The 17,686-nt window shown below is 40.0% G+C and overlaps 1 protein-coding gene across 5 annotated transcripts in view; it reads left to right on the forward strand.

The window, feature by feature from the left end:
* The window catches only part of LOC126203488 (uncharacterized protein CG4449), a 175,252-nt gene that overhangs the window by 118,554 nt on the left and 39,012 nt on the right, over positions 1-17,686 (forward strand). For all 5 annotated transcript variants that reach the window (XM_049937816.1, XM_049937815.1, XM_049937814.1 and 2 more), the window contains exon 5: positions 949-1,074. In XM_049937816.1, the coding sequence (XP_049793773.1) occupies positions 949-1,074 (126 nt within the window). The remainder of the gene's footprint in view (positions 1-948; positions 1,075-17,686) is intronic.

Raw genomic sequence — 17,686 nt, forward strand, 5'->3', positions numbered from 1 at the left:
CTTGTCAGCCAAAACACCCACTCGTTAAGACTGACACAAACTGCGGCTAACACCACTGTTGTAAACTCGATGCACCTGCCCCTAGGAGGCGTGAAGCTTTACTGCCGAGGCAGCGACCGGCTGTCGCCGTTCGAGTTAATGAGATGTTTCAGGTGGTCTTAATGACATAGGTGTGGCGGGGGTAACCTAATGATGTCTGATTCTTCCCACCTGCTGTTGCACAAGAAATTATCACGTTCTATCACTACTGGATGCGGCAACATACCCGTATTTCTCCAAAACATCTCTGTGTTTGCCATGAATTGTGAATATATATATATATATATATATATTACATAAAAAGTATCCCTGACAACGATTTTTTGTTTACATATTTGAATTTCCCATGGTAAAATGGTCTAGAAGCACATACTTTAATATCAGAAATAGAACCCATGTCGAACAGTGTTATTAGTAACCATCAATTTTCAGATGTCAATGATTGAAACGAAATAAGCATTGATGATTTGGTGACATCACACATTTCAATTCAAACTCTTTTAAGTTTATATAAATATATACTATTTCTTACCTGTTGAAACCACAGACTCACATTGACTGTGTATCTACTGCAAATGTCTTTACAATTCCTGGTCCTGTCACCAGGTGTGGGTGACAGATATGTTGTAACTGTACAATCTGAAGTTTCCCAAATTTGCATTTATAATAACAAGATGAGTTGTATTCGTATTGGTGTTTCAGCTTATCATACTAGTCTTCCTTTCTGAAAGTGATTGTTTTGAGCGAACTCCTTGGAGAACAGATCATTGTAGTTTGTTATTGGTTGAGTCACTTTTAGACTGTCAGTCTATAATTTGACTCTGTTTTCTTAATTTTGTTTATAACTAAATTTTGATCATAATGTAACATGTATACAGTTTTATTCAATTTTTCTTGTATGAATTACAGGATGAGGAGAACACTGACAATGTTAATAATGTGAGCCTTGAAATACCTGATGAACTTGAAAATTATGAGATGTCTGTTAAAGTTATGTGGAAGAGTAAGGATATACACAGGTTTAAAATCCGGAAGGTATGTTCTCCTTTTAAATGATTTAGCTTTAGACCTGTGCAAGACAATAAGTTGATACAGTCTTTCAGGAAATGTAGGATAAACTTAAGGAAGTATTAAAAGTATGTTTACATGTCAAATTTAGATTAAGCAAGAAATTTGCTGGATAAATAAATACTGGTTTTTAAGTTTTCTGTGCCTGTCATTCCTATATACATTATATGCCTGCAGTATCTGTGGAATCTTAAAATGTAAAGAGAAACCTGCGAGTCATTAGTGTCTATTGGATGTGATGTGTAATTCTTGTAGAAATTTGTAATTCTTTTCTATATAAAATGTAATGTGTATCAGTCGAGGTGCTTCAGGTGCTTGTTGTCAGAGAATGTTGCAATCAACTACTTTGTGCTCCATTCCAAATGGTGTTGGTATTGATGGCGTGTTAAAAACACCTCAGTAGACACTATCTATGTTAAAAGAAAAAAAGAACACTATTCTGAATGTAAACTTAAATTATACTGAAAATTTTCCATTGGGAAGAGAGCTATGAATTATAAGTACTGTTGAGACGGGAAATCATAGTATATGTTCCAACTGGCATTTATGTTAAGTAAATGGTGTAACGTTGAATGAGACATGTCAGATGATATCATTGGCACTCCCCGTGTTCCATAAGTTTTAATTAGACTGTGAAGTATGTAAACAGTATCCAACTGTAAGTTCTAGTCATTCGCTCAGTTGTTTGCCACGTAATTTAGACTTTACCTTAACACACAATATTCACTTCATTTTCACTTTCACTATCCACTTCCATACAAGTGTCATATCAACAGCATTCATTTCCGTCTTTTTAGATTTATTTTTTCTTCTTTTAAATAAAGTAAGTAGTTTGGTGTCTGTCCTCCAAAAATTTCATTTTATTTTCATGTACTTTTCTGTATCTAATTTGCAGCATTTCATTAATAAAATAGAAACACTAAAGTTCTTTGAAATAATATGGCTTTCCACATTCAAGAGAAATCTTTCCAGTAGGCATCACATGTATTTTAACTCTTTCATGCCATGTCTGTGGTGAAAATGTGGATAGCTTTATGTGATAAACAAAACAAGAGGAAAAGTCACTCACTTAATACTATTTATAGTCAGATTTGAATTTGGTGACACACATTTTCCAAAAATTAGTGGCCAGTGTTACCCTGCAGGTTTGCTTAGATGGTGCACTCAGAGCCATACCTGCAGTTATATTCATAAGTGGGTAGTGAAAGTGAAGTGGAAACTCAGTGGGCTTGCATGTGGAGAAATGGGGTTCAAATCTCTGTCTGTCACGTTTTATGTGGTGTACCTAAATCAATTTATGAGACCGCAGACAATTTTCTCCTACATTATTGTCTAATCCAGGCTTGTGCTCTATTTCAGGTGACTTCATCACCACCATTAAATTCTAGTCTTCTTTCTTTTTTAACAGACTTCTTGAATTTGGGAGGATCAGGCTCAAATCCCCATCTGGCCATCATGATTTAGGTTTTCTGTGCTGTCCCTAAATTATTTCAGGCAAGTGCTGGGATGGTTGCTACTATAAGGCCATGCCTGCGTATATGAATAAAGTTTTTTTTCTTTTTTGCCCCCCCCCCCCCCCCTTCAACTATAATCCCAAGACATGTCCAATGCCCTTGTGGAAGTGATCTAAGGATGAGTAAAAGTACCACCACCTGTGCCACCATTAGTACTACTACTACTAATTATGATGATGATGATGATGATGGTGATGATGATACTGTGAACAAATTGTCAACTAGACCACACAACTCACATTTAGTAGTTCTCGGTCTAATTCAGGCAAATGATAGGTAGATAGTAGCATTGATTGCATCTGGTACCCTCATATCTTATGCAACATTAAGTCATTCACTCTGCATTAGTAGCAATTAGAATATACAATAAAATTTCCTGTCTGCTCTGATTATCACACAGGCAACATTCAGATTTCCTTTCTTTTACTCTCGAGAAATCCTCCAGCTGCAAATACCAAACTGCCCATCTTTATATTTGATTCTTGAGACACTCGGTAGTTTTTCATCACGCCTATTTATTTTTGGCGCAAAGTGAATTAACTGAATTTTCTCCCAAATTTGATTCAGTATCTCCTCATTAGTTATCCAGTCTCTCCGTTTAATCTTCATTATTCCTCTACAGCATCACATTTCAAATGCTTCTATTCTCTTTTTATGTGAACTGTTTATTGTCCATGTTTCACTTCTGCACAAGACTACATACCAGACAAGTATCTTCAGCAAAGACTTCCAAAAATTTAAATTTATATTCAGTGTTAACAAATTTCTCTTTTACAGAAACTCTTTTCTTGATGTTGGCATTCTGCATTTTGTATCATATCTACTTCAGCCATTGAAATAACGAAACTCCCTCTTTTCTCAACTACTACCTCTCTTACATGACCTTTGACTCTTCTGCATCTACATCAACATCTACATCTGTTCTCTGCAAACCACTGTGAGGTGCATGGCAGACGGTAAGAAGTCCCTTTTGTGGGCTGATTCCACTTTTACAGTATTTTGCCAATATACAGAAGTTGCTACCTGCTTTACCCACAGCTAAACCTATGTGATCATTCCATTTCACATCTCTACAAAGTGTTACATGCAGGTATTTGTAGGTATAAGAGTTGGCTGATTCCAACGATGACTCATTGATATTATAGTCATAGGATACTACATTTTTCCATTTTATGAAGTGCACAATGTTACACTTCCGAACATTTAAAGCAAGTTGTCAAGCTCTGAACCACATTGAAATCTTATCAAGATCTGACTGAATATTTAGCAGCTTCTCTCAGATAATACTTCATTATAGATAACTACATCATCTGCAAAAAGCCTGGTTTTTACTGTTAGTATTGTCTGGAAGGTCATTTATGTACAACATGAACAGCAAGGGTCCCAACACACTTCCCTGGGGCACACCTGAAGTTGCTTCTACATCTGATGATGACTCTCCATCCAAGATAAAATTCTGTGCCCTTCCTACCAAAAAGTCCTTAATCCAGTCACAATTTTCACTTGATCCCCAATATGATCGTACTTTTGACAATAAGCGTAGGTGTGTTACTGAGTCAAATGCTTTTTGGAAGTCGAGAAACACTGCACGTCTGCCTGGTTGCCATGATCCAAAGCTTTCAGTATGTTACGTGAGAAGAGTACGAGTTAGGTTTCATATGATTGATATTTTCGAAATCCATGATGGTTGCATTGAGGAGTTCATTCCGTTCAAGATACCTCATTATGTTTGAGCTCAGAATATGTTCTAAGATTCTACAAAAAATCAATGTCAAGGATATTGGATGGTAGTTTTGTGTATCATTTCTACTAATCTTCTTGTAGATGGGTGGGACGTGCCTTTTTCCAAGAACTGAGCTTTGTTCAATTTTAACGATTTCAGCTGTTTCTCAACACCACTGACACTAATGTTTATTTCATTCATCTTTTCAGTGGTACGAAGATTAAATTGGGGCAGTTCTCCTGGGTTCTCCTTTTTAAAGAAATATTTGGAAAGTTAAGCATTTCAGCCCTTGATTTGCTACCCTCAATTTCAGTTCCTTACTCATTCTTAGTGACTGGGCACTAACTTTGGTGCCACTAACAACCTATATATATATGACCAGAATTTCTTTGGATTTTGGAAATGTTATTTGACAATATTCTGCTATGGTAGCCATTGAAGGCGCCATGCATTGCTCTCTTGACAGCCAAGCACATTTCATTCAGCATCTATCTATCTATAGCCCCCCTCCCCACACTTTGTTTTACACCCATTATTCAGTAATCTTTGATTCTTTAGAAATTTCTGCACAGTGACTGTATACCATGGAGGTTCCCTCCCATTATGAACCTGAGCCAGAGTTCCTCTACATGCTCTTGAGGTGTGCTGAAAGTTTACATTCCACGTGGGAAAAATATATCTAAAAACAAAGATGATGTGACTTACCGAACGAAAGCGCTGGCAGGTCGATAGACACACAAACACACACACAAAATTCAAGCTTTCGCAACAAACTGTTGCCTCATCAGGAAAGAGGGGAAGGAGAGGGAAAGACGAAAGGATGTGGGTTTTAAGGGAGAGGGTAAGGAGTCATTCCAATCCCGGGAGCGGAAAGACTTACCTTAGGGGGAAAAAAGGACAGGTATACACTCGCGCGCACACACACACACACACACACATATCCATCCACACATATACAGACACAAGCAGACATATTTAAAGACAAAGAGTTTTGGCAGAGATGTCAGTCGAGGCGGAAGTGAAGAGGCAAAGATGATGTTGAATGACAGGTGAGGTATGAGTGGCGGCAACTTGAAATTAGCGGAGATTGAGGCCTGGTGGGTAACGGGAAGAGAGGATATATTGAAGAGCAAGTTCCCATCTCCGGAGTTCGGATAGGTTGGTGTTGGTGGGAAGTATCCACAGAAGAACCACAAAAGTGCCCCACTTGTGACAGGATACTTTCCGGGACTGGACCAGACTCTGAATGTGGCTCTCCAGCAGGGATACGACTTCCTCAAATCCTGCCCTGAAATGAGATCCATCCTTCATGAAATCCTCCCCACTCCACCAAGAGTGTCTTTCCGCCGTCCACCTAACCTTCGTAACCTGTTAGTTCATCCCTATGAAATCCCCAAACCACCTTCCCTACCCTCTGGCTCCTATCCTTGTAACCGCCCCCGGTGCAAAACCTGTCCCATGCACCCTCCCACCACCACCTACTCCAGTCCTGTAACCCGGAAGGTGTACACGATCAAAGGCAGAGCCACATGTGAAAGCACCCACGTGATTTACCAACTGACCTGCCTACACTGTGATGCATTCTATGTGGGAATGACCAGCAACAAACTGTCCATTCGCATGAATGGACACAGGCAGACAGTGTTTGTTGGTAATGAGGATCACCCTGTGGCTAAACATGCCTTGGTGCATGGCCAGCACATCTTGGCACAGTGTTACACCGTCCGGGTTATCTGGATACTTCCCACCAACACCAACCTATCCGAACTCCGGAGATGGGAACTTGCTCTTCAATATATCCTCTCTTCCCGTTACCTACCAGGCCTCAATCTCCGCTAATTTCGAGTTGCCGCCACTCATACCTCACCTGTCATTCAACATCATCTTTGCCTCTTCACTTCCGCCTCGACTGACATCTCTGCCCAAACTCTTTGTCTTTAAATATGTCTGCTTGTGTCTGTATATGTGTGGATGGATATGTGTGTGTGTGTGCGAGTGTATACCTGTCCTTTTTTCCCCCTAAGGTAAGTCTTTCCGCTCCCGGGATTGGAATGACTCCTTACCCTCTCCCTTAAAACCCACATCTTTTCGTATTTCCCTCTCCTTCCCCTCTTTCCTGATGAGGCAACAGTTTGTTGCGAAAGCTTGAATTTTGTGTGTATGTTTGTGTTTGTTTGTGTGTCTGTCGACCTGCCAGCACTTTCATTTGGTAAGTCACATCATCTTTGTTTTTAGATATATTTTTCCTACGTGGAATGTTTCCCTCTATTATAATTATATGATGTGACTTACCAAATGAAAGTGCTGGCAGGTCGACAGACACACAAACATACACACAAAATTCAAGCTTTCGCAACAAACTGTTGCCTCATCAGGAAAGAGGGGAAGGAGAGGGAAAGACGAAAGGATGTGGGTTTTAAGGGAGAGGGTAAGGAGTCATTCCAATCTCGGGAGCGGAAAGACTTACCTTAGGGGGAAAAAAGGACAGGTATACACTCGCACACACACACATATCCATCCACACATATACAGACACAAGCAGACATATTTAAAAAAAAAACTTCGGTAATCATTGTTGCCACAACCGAGTCGTGGTCACCGTTACCAGTTTCAATGTGGACATCCTCAAAGAATGAGGTCTATTTGTTGCCATTAGATCAGATACATTTCCATCGTGAGTGGGTTCCTAACTACCTGCTATAGGTAGTTTTCAGAGAAGGCATTTAGTAAAGTTTCACAGGATATCTTATCACGCCCACCACTAACAAAACTATAATTTTCCCAGTTAATTGTAGGATGATCGAAGTCTCCACCGATGATTACAGTATGATTGGGGAATCTACGTATAAGTAAACTGAAGTTTTCTCTAAAGCTTTCAGTTATTAGGAGATGAGTCAGGTGGGTGACAGAAGGATCCAATTATCATTTCATGCCCACTCCTGATACTGAGTCTCGCCCAAAGAATCTCAAATGCAGCTTCAATTTCTATCTTGGTGGATTTGAGTTTCTTGTCTACTGTGACAAATAGACCACCTCCATTTCCCATTTGCCTAGCCTTTTGATATACACAGAAATTTTCCCCAAGAATGTCACTGTTATTTGTTTCAGGTTTCAATCAGCTTTCTGTACTTAGTATTGTGCAAGCTTCGCTGCTTTTTGTGAGCACTTCAAACTCTGTCACTTTGTTGTGAATGCTTCAGTAGTTTAATATTAAGAAAGGCATGTATTCTGATCGTATACTGATACTTCTGGGTTTTCTATATCCATTGTTACATGAATTGGATGGAGAGTTGCCTAATCAGTGAAAAACCCCTGTGTGCACCCCTCACAAACAGTTAACTGAGTAGCAGTCTCTGATGTGTAGTGCACACTTGACCTATTTAGTAGGACCCTACAGTTCTCAATCCTATGGGCAAGTCCAGGAAGTCACAGAACATTCGAAGCTTGTCCCTTCTACCTTCACAATTTTGAAAAGAGTGTTTAAGTCAACATTGCCAAAGTTTTATCTAAATCTACATATGAGTATATTATGACTAGAAATGAAGTTTTGCCTTTCTTCAGTCTTCTGTGATAAGTCATTGCGTCAATATTGCCTCCCGTTTTCCTAAATTTCTCTGAAAGTCAAACTGATCTTTCCTGATTGTGGCTTATACCAGATATTTCATACTTTTGTAAATAATTCATGCCAGTATTTTTGAACCATGAGTTATTAAACTGAGCGTTCGGTAGTGTTCACAGACGGGAACAAAGTATAATCACTAGGTTCCAGCTGTACCGTGGTAGGCTACTGTGACTCTTGAGGCACATGGTGACATGAGTGGCAGCTTGACATACTGATGGAAGTAGTAGTAGACAGGATCTACCATGGAACTAAAAAAGTCTCGTGACGGCATTGCATATGAGATGGTCAAGCACAGAATTCATTTTTTCCCAGGCTAACAAGCTGGATGATCTCTCAACTGGAGTAATGTATGAGCCACTGTCTCATTAGTGGTGGAGACGCCACCTGTTGTTGTTGTTGTTGTTGTTGTTGTTGTTGCTGTGGTCTTCAGTCCTGAGACTGGTTTGATGCAGCTCTCCATGCCACTCTATCCTGTGCAAGCTTCTTCATCTCCCAGTACCTACTGCAATCTACATCCTTCTGAATCTGCTTAGTGTATTCATCTCTTGGTCTCCCTCTACGATTTTTACCCTCCACGCTGCCCTCCAGTACTAAATTGGTGATCCCTTGATGCCTCAGAACATGTCCTACCAACTGATCCCTTCTTCTGGTCAAGTTGTGCCACAAACTCCTCTTCTCCCCAATTCTATTCAATACTTCATCATTAGTTATGTGATCTACCCATCTAATCTTCATCATTCTTCTGTAGCACCACATTTCGAAAGCTTCTATTCTGTTCTTGTCCAAACTATTTATCGTCCATGCTTCACTTCCATACATGGCTACATTCCATACAAATACTTTCAGAAATGACTTCCTGACACTTAAATCTATACTCTATGTGCGTTCAAAAATTATTAATGTGGCAATCTCGCTGCATATTGGAATGTTAAGTCTTGCTATTTACTTTGTTCTTGTGTGTTTTTTGTACAACACAGTTATACAAACAGAAGTGTTTTCCTCTGCTGGTTCACAAGTATAACAAGGCTGTCATCAGATAAAAAGTAGGCCATTTGAAGTGTGACTGAGTATATTTGCTTTCAAGGTATTGATTGCAGTAACATGCTATTTTCCTTGAGACAGAGTAATAAAAAATGGAAATTACTTAATCAAATGTAAATAAATCAATGTGAATGTTGAGTATGTTACCAGCAAATTTAATACCTCCATCCACCATTCCAAGCTAATTTAAAAATCGCTCACCTAGTATTACTTTAGGGGTGCGGGGTGTTAAAATGGCCTGCTAAAATCAGCAGCTTCTGTAAATCATCTCGCTTTCAAAGATTAATTAAATGACATCTCATAAAAGCAGCCATGTCAGTTGTATAACTCACAAAAATGATTTTTTCTTCCAAGTGGGTCTACAAAAGTGGTATGTTTTATATGCTGCATGTGTCCATGCAGTGACATGATCAAAGTAGAAATGGAACATTTTCCGCATAATTTTTAGGGAATCTAAATATTGCATAAGCTCACAGGAGTGGATACAAAGGTTAAAATCAATACAACTACCTAACTGACTGTAATAGAAAAAAAGCTCTATTTTGCGGTTGTTATTGTTGTTGTTGTGGTTCTCGTCTGCACCTTCATACATTATTCCGCAAGCCACTCTACGGTCCATAGCAAAGGGTACCACAAGCCACTGCTAGTCATTTCCTTTCCTGTTTCATTCACAAATAAAGCAAGGGAAGAAAATGACTGACTGTAAACCTTGGTACAAGCCCTAATTTATCTCATCTTACCTTTGTTGTCCTCACGCAAAATGTATGTTGGCAGGAGTAGAATCGATCTGCAATCGGCTTCAGTGTCAGTCCTTTAAATTTCTGCAATAGTGCCTTACAAAAAGAGTGCCATCTTCCTTCCAGGGATATTTGATTTCACAAAGTACTTCTGTAATATTTGCATGCTGATGGAACCTATCAGTAACAAATCTAGTGGCATGCATCTGAATTGCTTCAATGTCTTCCTTTAATCTGATCTGGTGGGTATCCCAAACATTTTAGCAGTACTCAAGAAAAGGTTGCACTAGTGTTCTATACACCGTTACTTTTATAGATGAAATACACTTTCTCAAAATTTTCCCAATTCAATAAAGTTGAGCTTTCACCTTCCTGACTACCAGCCTGACATGCTCAGTTGATTTCATATTGGTTCGCAGTGTTACACCTAGATATGTAATCGATGTGATTGTGTCAAGCAGCACATTACTAATGGTGTATTTGAACACTACAGGAATGCTTTTACTACTCATCCACATTACCTTACATTTTTCTGCATTTAGAGCAAGCTGTTATTCATCACACCAACTAGAAATTTCGTGTGTGTCATCTTGTATCCCCCTAAATCACTCAAGGATGACACCTTCCTGTACACCACAGTGTCATTAGCACTCAGATGTTTGTCAACAGTCTGCGGTCTGAATTCTGGTTTGGTGCAGTTGTCCATGCTAGCCTGTCCGTTTGCAAGCTCCTTCATCTCTACACTATTACTACAGCCTACATCCATTTAAACCTGCTTACTGTATTCTGTATTCAGGCTCTGGCCTCTTTCAACAGTTTTGCTTCACCCACCCACTGACTCTCTCTCTCTCTCTCTCTCTCTCTCTCTCTCTCTCTCTCTCTCTCTCTCTCTCTCTCTCTCCCTCCCCCCCCTCCCCCCCTTTACCAAAATAACAATTCTTTGATGTCTCAGTGTGTCTCATTCTCAATCAATTCTTTCTGTCTGCGCCTCGTGGTCTTGCGGTAGCGTTCTCGCTTCCTGCGCACGGGGTCCCGGGTCCCGGGTCAGGGATTTTCTCTGCCTTGAGATGACTGAGTGTTGTGTGTCTTTCATCATCATTTCATCCTCATTCACTCGCAAGTTGCCGTAGTGGCGTTAAAGAACTTGTGGAATGGCTGCCGAACCACTCCGCGAGGGGTCTCCCGACCACCAATGCCATACGCTGATTATCATCATTAATTCCTTCTTTTAGTCAAGTTGTGCCATAAATTTCTTTTTTCTTCTGTTTGATTCAGCTCCTTGTCTCTCTCTCTCTCTCTCTCTCTCTCTGCCTGTCTAATTTTCAGCCTCCTTGTGAAGCACCACATTTCGGAAGCTTCTATCTTCTTCTTTTTATTTGAATTGGCTAACATCCATACTTGAATTCATACGAGGCTTCAGTCCAGACAAATACCTTCATAAAATATCTTTTAACAAATTTATATCAGATGTTAACAAATTCCTCATTTTCGAAAATACTTTCCTTGTTATTGCCAGACTGCATTTTGTATTTTCCCTTCTTTGGCCATTATCAAATATTTAGTTGCCCAAATAGCAAAACTCATATCCTACTTTTGGTGTCTTCATTCCCGATCTAATTCCCGCATCAGCATCTGGTTTGCATTCCATTATCCTGGTTTTACTTTTATTGATGTTCATCTTATAATCTCTTTTTAAGGCACTATCCACTCTATTTAACTGTTCTTCCAAGTTGTTAGTCATCTCTGACAGAATTACAATGCCATTGGCAAACTGGAAAGTTTTTATTTCTTCACTCTGAACCTTAATTCCTTTTCCAAATTTCTCTGTGGTTTCCTTCACAGCTTGCTCAATGTACAGATTGAATAACATCTGTGATATGCCCAACCCATCTCACTCCCTTCTCAACCACGTTCCCTTTTATGACTTCTGACTCTTTATATCTTCAGTCTGGTTTCTGCACAAGTTGGAAATAACCTTTTGGTCCCTGCATTTAATTCCTTCTGCGTTCAAAATTTGGGGGAGTGTAGTCCAGTCCACATTGTCAAAAGCTTTTTCTGTGTCAACAAGTGATATAAACATAGGTTTGCCCATCTCCAATCTATCTTGTAAGTCGAAGAGCCAGTATTTGCCTCACGTGTTCCTACATGTCTCTGGAAGCAAACTGATGTTTGCTAAGGTTATCCTCTACAAGGTTTTTCATTCTCCTGTAAATAATTTGTGTCAATGATTTGCAGCCATGACTTATTAAACTTGTGGCTTGGTAACAATTCTTTATCAAACACTGCTTTTTTATTTTACTAATACTCAAAATTTATCAGTGGCAGCTTATATTTAACAAAAGGTAATTTTGTCACTTTTTCATCATGCAGTCTTATATTTATTTATTTATTTATTTACACATCAAGTTCCGTAAGACCAAATTAAGGAGCAAATCTCCAAGGTCATGGAACATGTCAGTACATGAAATTACAACAGAAAAGTAATAACAGATAAAAATAAAATGTTTATGAACCCGTGAAAAGTCAGTCAATAAGTTTAAGTAAACGTAATCAACAATACAACAAGAATCAGCTTAATTTCTCAAGGAACTCGTCAACATAATAGAAGGAATGACCCATGAGGAAACTCTTCAGTTTCAATTTGAAAGCATGTGAATTAGTGCTAAGATTTTTGAATTCAAGTGGTAGCTTATTGAAAATGAATGCAGCAGTATACTGCACACCTTTCTGCACAGAAGTTAAGGAAGTCCAATCCAAATGCAGGTTTGATTTCTGCTGAATATTAAGTGAGTGAAAGCTGCTTATTCTTGGGAATAAGCTAATATTGTTAACAAGAAATGACAGTAAGGAATATATATATATTGAGAGGCCATTGTCAAAATGCCCAGATTCATGAACAGCAATCAACAAGAGGATCGTGAACTTACACCACTTATTGCCTGCACTACCCGTTTCTGAGCCAAAAGTATTCTTTTAGAATAGGAAGAGTTACCCCAAAATATAATACCATACGACGTAAGCGAATGAAAATAAGCAAAGTAGACTAATTTTTGTGTCGAACGATCACTCCCTTAAGATATCGTTCAAATAGTAAAAATGGCAGCATTAAGTCTTTGAACAATATCCTGAACGTGGGCTTTCCACAACAATTTACTATCAATCTGAACACCAAGAAATTTAAACTGTTCAGTTTCACTAATTTTATGCCCATTCTGTGAAATTAAAACGTCAGGTTTTGTTGAATTGTGTGTTAGGAACTGTAAAAACTGAGTCGTACTGTGATTTAGCATTAGTTTATTTTCTACAAGCCATGAACTTAGGTCATCTGCACTATTTGAAACCGAACCAATGTTGCTTACAACATCCTTTACTACCAAGCTAGTGTCATCGGCAAAAAGAAATATTTTAGAGTTACCCCTAATACTAGAGGGCATGTTGTTGTTGTTGTGGTCTTCAGTCCTGAGACTGGTTTGATGCAGCTCTCCATGCTACTCTATCCTGCGTAGGCTTCTTCATCTCCCAGTACCTACTGCAACCTACATCCTTCTGAATCTGCAATCATTTATATAAATAAGGAACAGGAGTGGCTCCAACACTGATCCCTGCAGCACCCCTCACTTAACGGTACCCAACTCATACCCCATATCACAGTCATTCTCGACATTGTGAATAATGACCTTTTGCCGTCTGTTGCCAAAGTAAGAGGTGAACCAATTGTGAGCTACTCCCCATATTCCGTAATGGTCAAACTTCTGGAGCAACATTTTGTGATCAACACAATAAAATGCCTTAGTTAAATCAAAAAAATATGCCTAGCATTTGAAACCTTTTGTTTAGCCCATCCAGTACCCCACAGAGAAAAGAGAATATAGCATTTTCAGTTCTTAAACGACTTCTAAAGCTGAACTGTACATTTGATAGCAAATCGTGTGATATAAAATGATCAATTATCTTTACATACACAGCATTTTCAATAACTTTAGCAAACACTGATGGCATAGAAATAGGTCTAAAATTATCTACATTATCCCTTTCTCCCTTTTTATAAAGCGGCTTTACTACTTAGTACTTTAATCGCTCAGGAAACTGGCCATTCCTTAAGGAAAAATTACAAATATGGCTACGTACAGGACTAACATGTGCAGCATAATACTTTGATATTCTGCTAGGCACTCCGTCATAACCATGAGAGTCCTTAGTCTTCAATGATTTAATTATTGACTCAATCTCCCTCTTGTCTGTATTTCAGACATCAATCTAGGAAAGGCATTTGCCAAGAAAGTTATGTGATTCCCTGTAGAAACTAAATTTGTATTTAATTCACTAGCAATGCTTAGAAAATGATTGTTAAATACTGAACATATATCTGATTGACCAGTAACAGAAATATTTTTACTGCGAACTGACTTTAAATTGTCGACTTTGTGCTGCTGACCAGACACTTCCTTCGCAACTGACCACATGGTTTAACATTTTTAAGCACCTTACGATACTGTTGGTAATGGGCTACTGTAGCTTGATAGTGACTTCTTCTAACATTTTGATATAATTACAGCTTTGTTCTACATGATGTCGTTATCCCACTAGTCAGCCACCAGGGCTGCCTATCACAGCTAGTACCCCAGTTAGAACGTTCTAATGGAAAGCAACTCTTACAGAGCATGAGAAATGTGTTACGGAAAGCATTATATTTATCATCTATGTTACTGACACTACAAACATCTTGCCACTCTTGTTCCTTGGCAAGGTTTAAAAAAACTCTCTGTTGCTGTTGGAGTAACATTCTTACATAGTTTGTAATTAAATGTGACATTTGTTTGAGTACAGAAGCCTTTTAGAGTTAAAGTTTGTGTATCATGGTCTGAAAGGCCATTCACCCTTTTACTAACAGAATGCCCATCTAGTAATGAAGAATGAATAGAAATATTGTCTATGGCTGTGCTACTGTTCCCTTGCACCCTAGTTGGAAAAACCACAGTCTGCATCAGATCATATGAATTTAGGAGATCTTCCAACATCCTATTTCTTGCACCATCATATACAAAATTTATATTGAAGTCACCACGTATAACTAATTTCTGGTATTTCCTACAAAGTGAATCAAGAACCCTCACTAGCTTGAGCAGAAATGCTCTGAAATCAGAGTTAGGGGACCTATAAACAACAACAATTAGAAGATTAGTTTCACTAAATTCAACTGCCCCTGCACAACATTCAAATATCTGTTCAGTGCCGTGATACGTCTATGGACTCAAATGGAATATTGTTTTTTACGTACATAGCCACTCCCCAACCCCACAAGGAACTCCTTGAGAAAAAGCTAGCTAATCTGTATGCTGATAAAGGAAGCCTCTGAATTGTCAAATTATTTAAGTGGTGCTCTGATACACCAATAATTTCAGAGTCAACATCTGTAAGCAGTTCAATAACTTTATCTTAATACCTCTTATTTTTTGATGAAATATGCTAATTCCTTCTCTACTTGGAAACATAATGCACTACTGGCCATTAAAATTGCTACACCAAGAAGAAACTCTGACGATAAACGGGTATTCGTTGGACAAATATATTATACTAGAACTGACATGTGATTACATTTTCACGCAATTTGGGTGCATAGATCCTGAGAAATCAGTACCCAGAACAACCACCTCTGGCCGTAATAACGGCCTTGATATGCCTGGGCATTGAGTCAAACAGAGCTTGGATGGCGTGTACAGGTACAGCTGCCCATGCGGCTTCAACACCATACCACAGTTCATCAAGAGTAGTGACTGGCATATTGCGACAAGCCAGTTGCTTGGCCACCAGTGACCAGACGTTTTCAATTGATGAGAGATCTGGAGAATGTGCTGGCCAGGGCAGCAGTCGAACATTTTCTGTATCCTGCAATGTGCGGTCGTGCATTATCCTGCTGAAACGTAGGTTTTCGCAGGGATCGAATAGAGGGTAGAGCCATGGATCGTAACACATCTGAAATGTGACGTCCACTGTAAAAAGTGCCATCAATGGGAACAAGAGGTGACCGAGAAGTGTAACCAGTGGCACCCCATACCATGACGCTGGGTGATACGCCAGTATGGCGATGACGAATACACGCTTCCAATGTGCGTTCACCGCAATATCGCCAAACAGGGATGTGACCATCATGATCCTGTAAACAGACCCTCGATTCATCCGAAAAAATGACGCTTTGCCATTCGTGCACCATGTTCGTCGTTGAGTACACCATCGCAGGTGCTCCTGTCTGTGATGCAGCGTCAAGGGTAACCGCAGCCATGGTCTCCGAGCTGATAGTCCATGCTGCTGCATGGTTGTTGTCTTGCAAACGTCCCCATCTGTTGACTAAGGGATTGAGACGTGGCTGCACGATCCGTTACAGCCATGTGGATAAGATGACTGTCATCTCGACTACGAGGCCGTTGGGATCCAGCACGGCGTTCCGTATTACCCTCCTGAACCCACCGATTCCATATTCTGCTAACAGTCATTGGATCTCGACCAACACGAGCAGCAATGTTGCTATACGATAAACTGCAATTGTGATAGGCTACAATCCAACCTTTATCAAAGTCGGAAACGTGATGGTACGCATTTCTCCTCCTTACACGAGGCATCACAACAACGTCTCACCAGGCAACGCCGGTCAGCTGCTGTTTGTGTATGAGAAATGGGTTGGAAGCGTTCCTCATGTCAGCACGTTGTAGGTGTCGCCACTGGTGCCAAACTTGTGTGAATGCTCTGAAAAGCTAATCATTTGCATATCACAGCATCTTCCTCCTGTCGGTTAAATTTCGTGTCTGTAGCACATCATCTTCGTAGTGTAGCAATTTTAATGGCCAGTAGTGTATCTTCTGAAGGTGAGCCCTTAGTTACAGGGACTTCCTTTAAGCAGTTATACCTATCAGCTGACTTCAATCTAAAAAAGGTGCAGCTCTAACACCAACTACTAAGGAATTTTTCCATGAGTGACCCCACCCCCACCACCAGTACTGCCACCCACTACACTGTCACCTATAAGTTAGCCAGCCTCCCCTTCCCATACCTATCGAGGTGCAGGCCATGCCAAGTGAAACTCGATCTACTGATAGACCCAGCTGGCATCACTGATATGTGACCCATGACCTCTGCCATCTGCACCCTCCCCAGCCCCACGTTAACGCACCTAACAGCCGCATTAAGGTGAGGCCTATCATGATGCTGAAACAGTTCCACAAAATGCACATTAGTACCACCAGTTTGACTAGCTATCTTTACCAGTTCACCATCTACATCATATTCCCCGTCCCTATCAAGACTGTTCCCTGCTTGACCCACTGTCACTATCTGATCCTCCTTCACAAAATTCCTGCATAACTCCCCTATGCTGTCAGTCACATCAGCCAACCATGCACCAGGCTTCACAATACTGGTGACTTGGTACTCACTCCCCAACACTTCCTGCAACTGATGGCCCACACCTCTACCGTGCGAACTACCTAGCAGCAGAACCTTCTTCTTTCTGTCAGACTCTGCAGCTGATCTAGGCCTCCTAACTGCTGAGGACTGCTGCATATGTGTGTGGTGCCACCTACTGCCAGGTACTCCATATCAGTGACCTCAGTAGTCATTAGACATTGTGAGAGAGCAAAATGGGGCACTCTACGGAACTCACAGACTTTGAATGTGGTCAGGTGACTGAGTATCACTTGTGTCATACATCTGTATGTGAGATTTCCACACTCCTAAACATGCCTAGGTCCACTACTTCCGATGTTATACTGAAGTGGAAACGTGAAGGGACACATACAGCACAAAAGCGTACGGGCCAACCTCGTCTGTTGACTGACAGAGACCGCTGACAATTGAAGAGCGTCATAATGTGTAATAGGCAGACATCTATGCAGACTATCACACAGGAATTCCTAACTGCATCAGGATCTACTGCAAGTACTATGACAGT

The sequence above is a fragment of the Schistocerca nitens genome, chromosome 9 (genome assembly GCF_023898315.1).
Source record: "Schistocerca nitens isolate TAMUIC-IGC-003100 chromosome 9, iqSchNite1.1, whole genome shotgun sequence".
NCBI classification, from domain to species: domain Eukaryota; kingdom Metazoa; phylum Arthropoda; class Insecta; order Orthoptera; family Acrididae; genus Schistocerca; species Schistocerca nitens.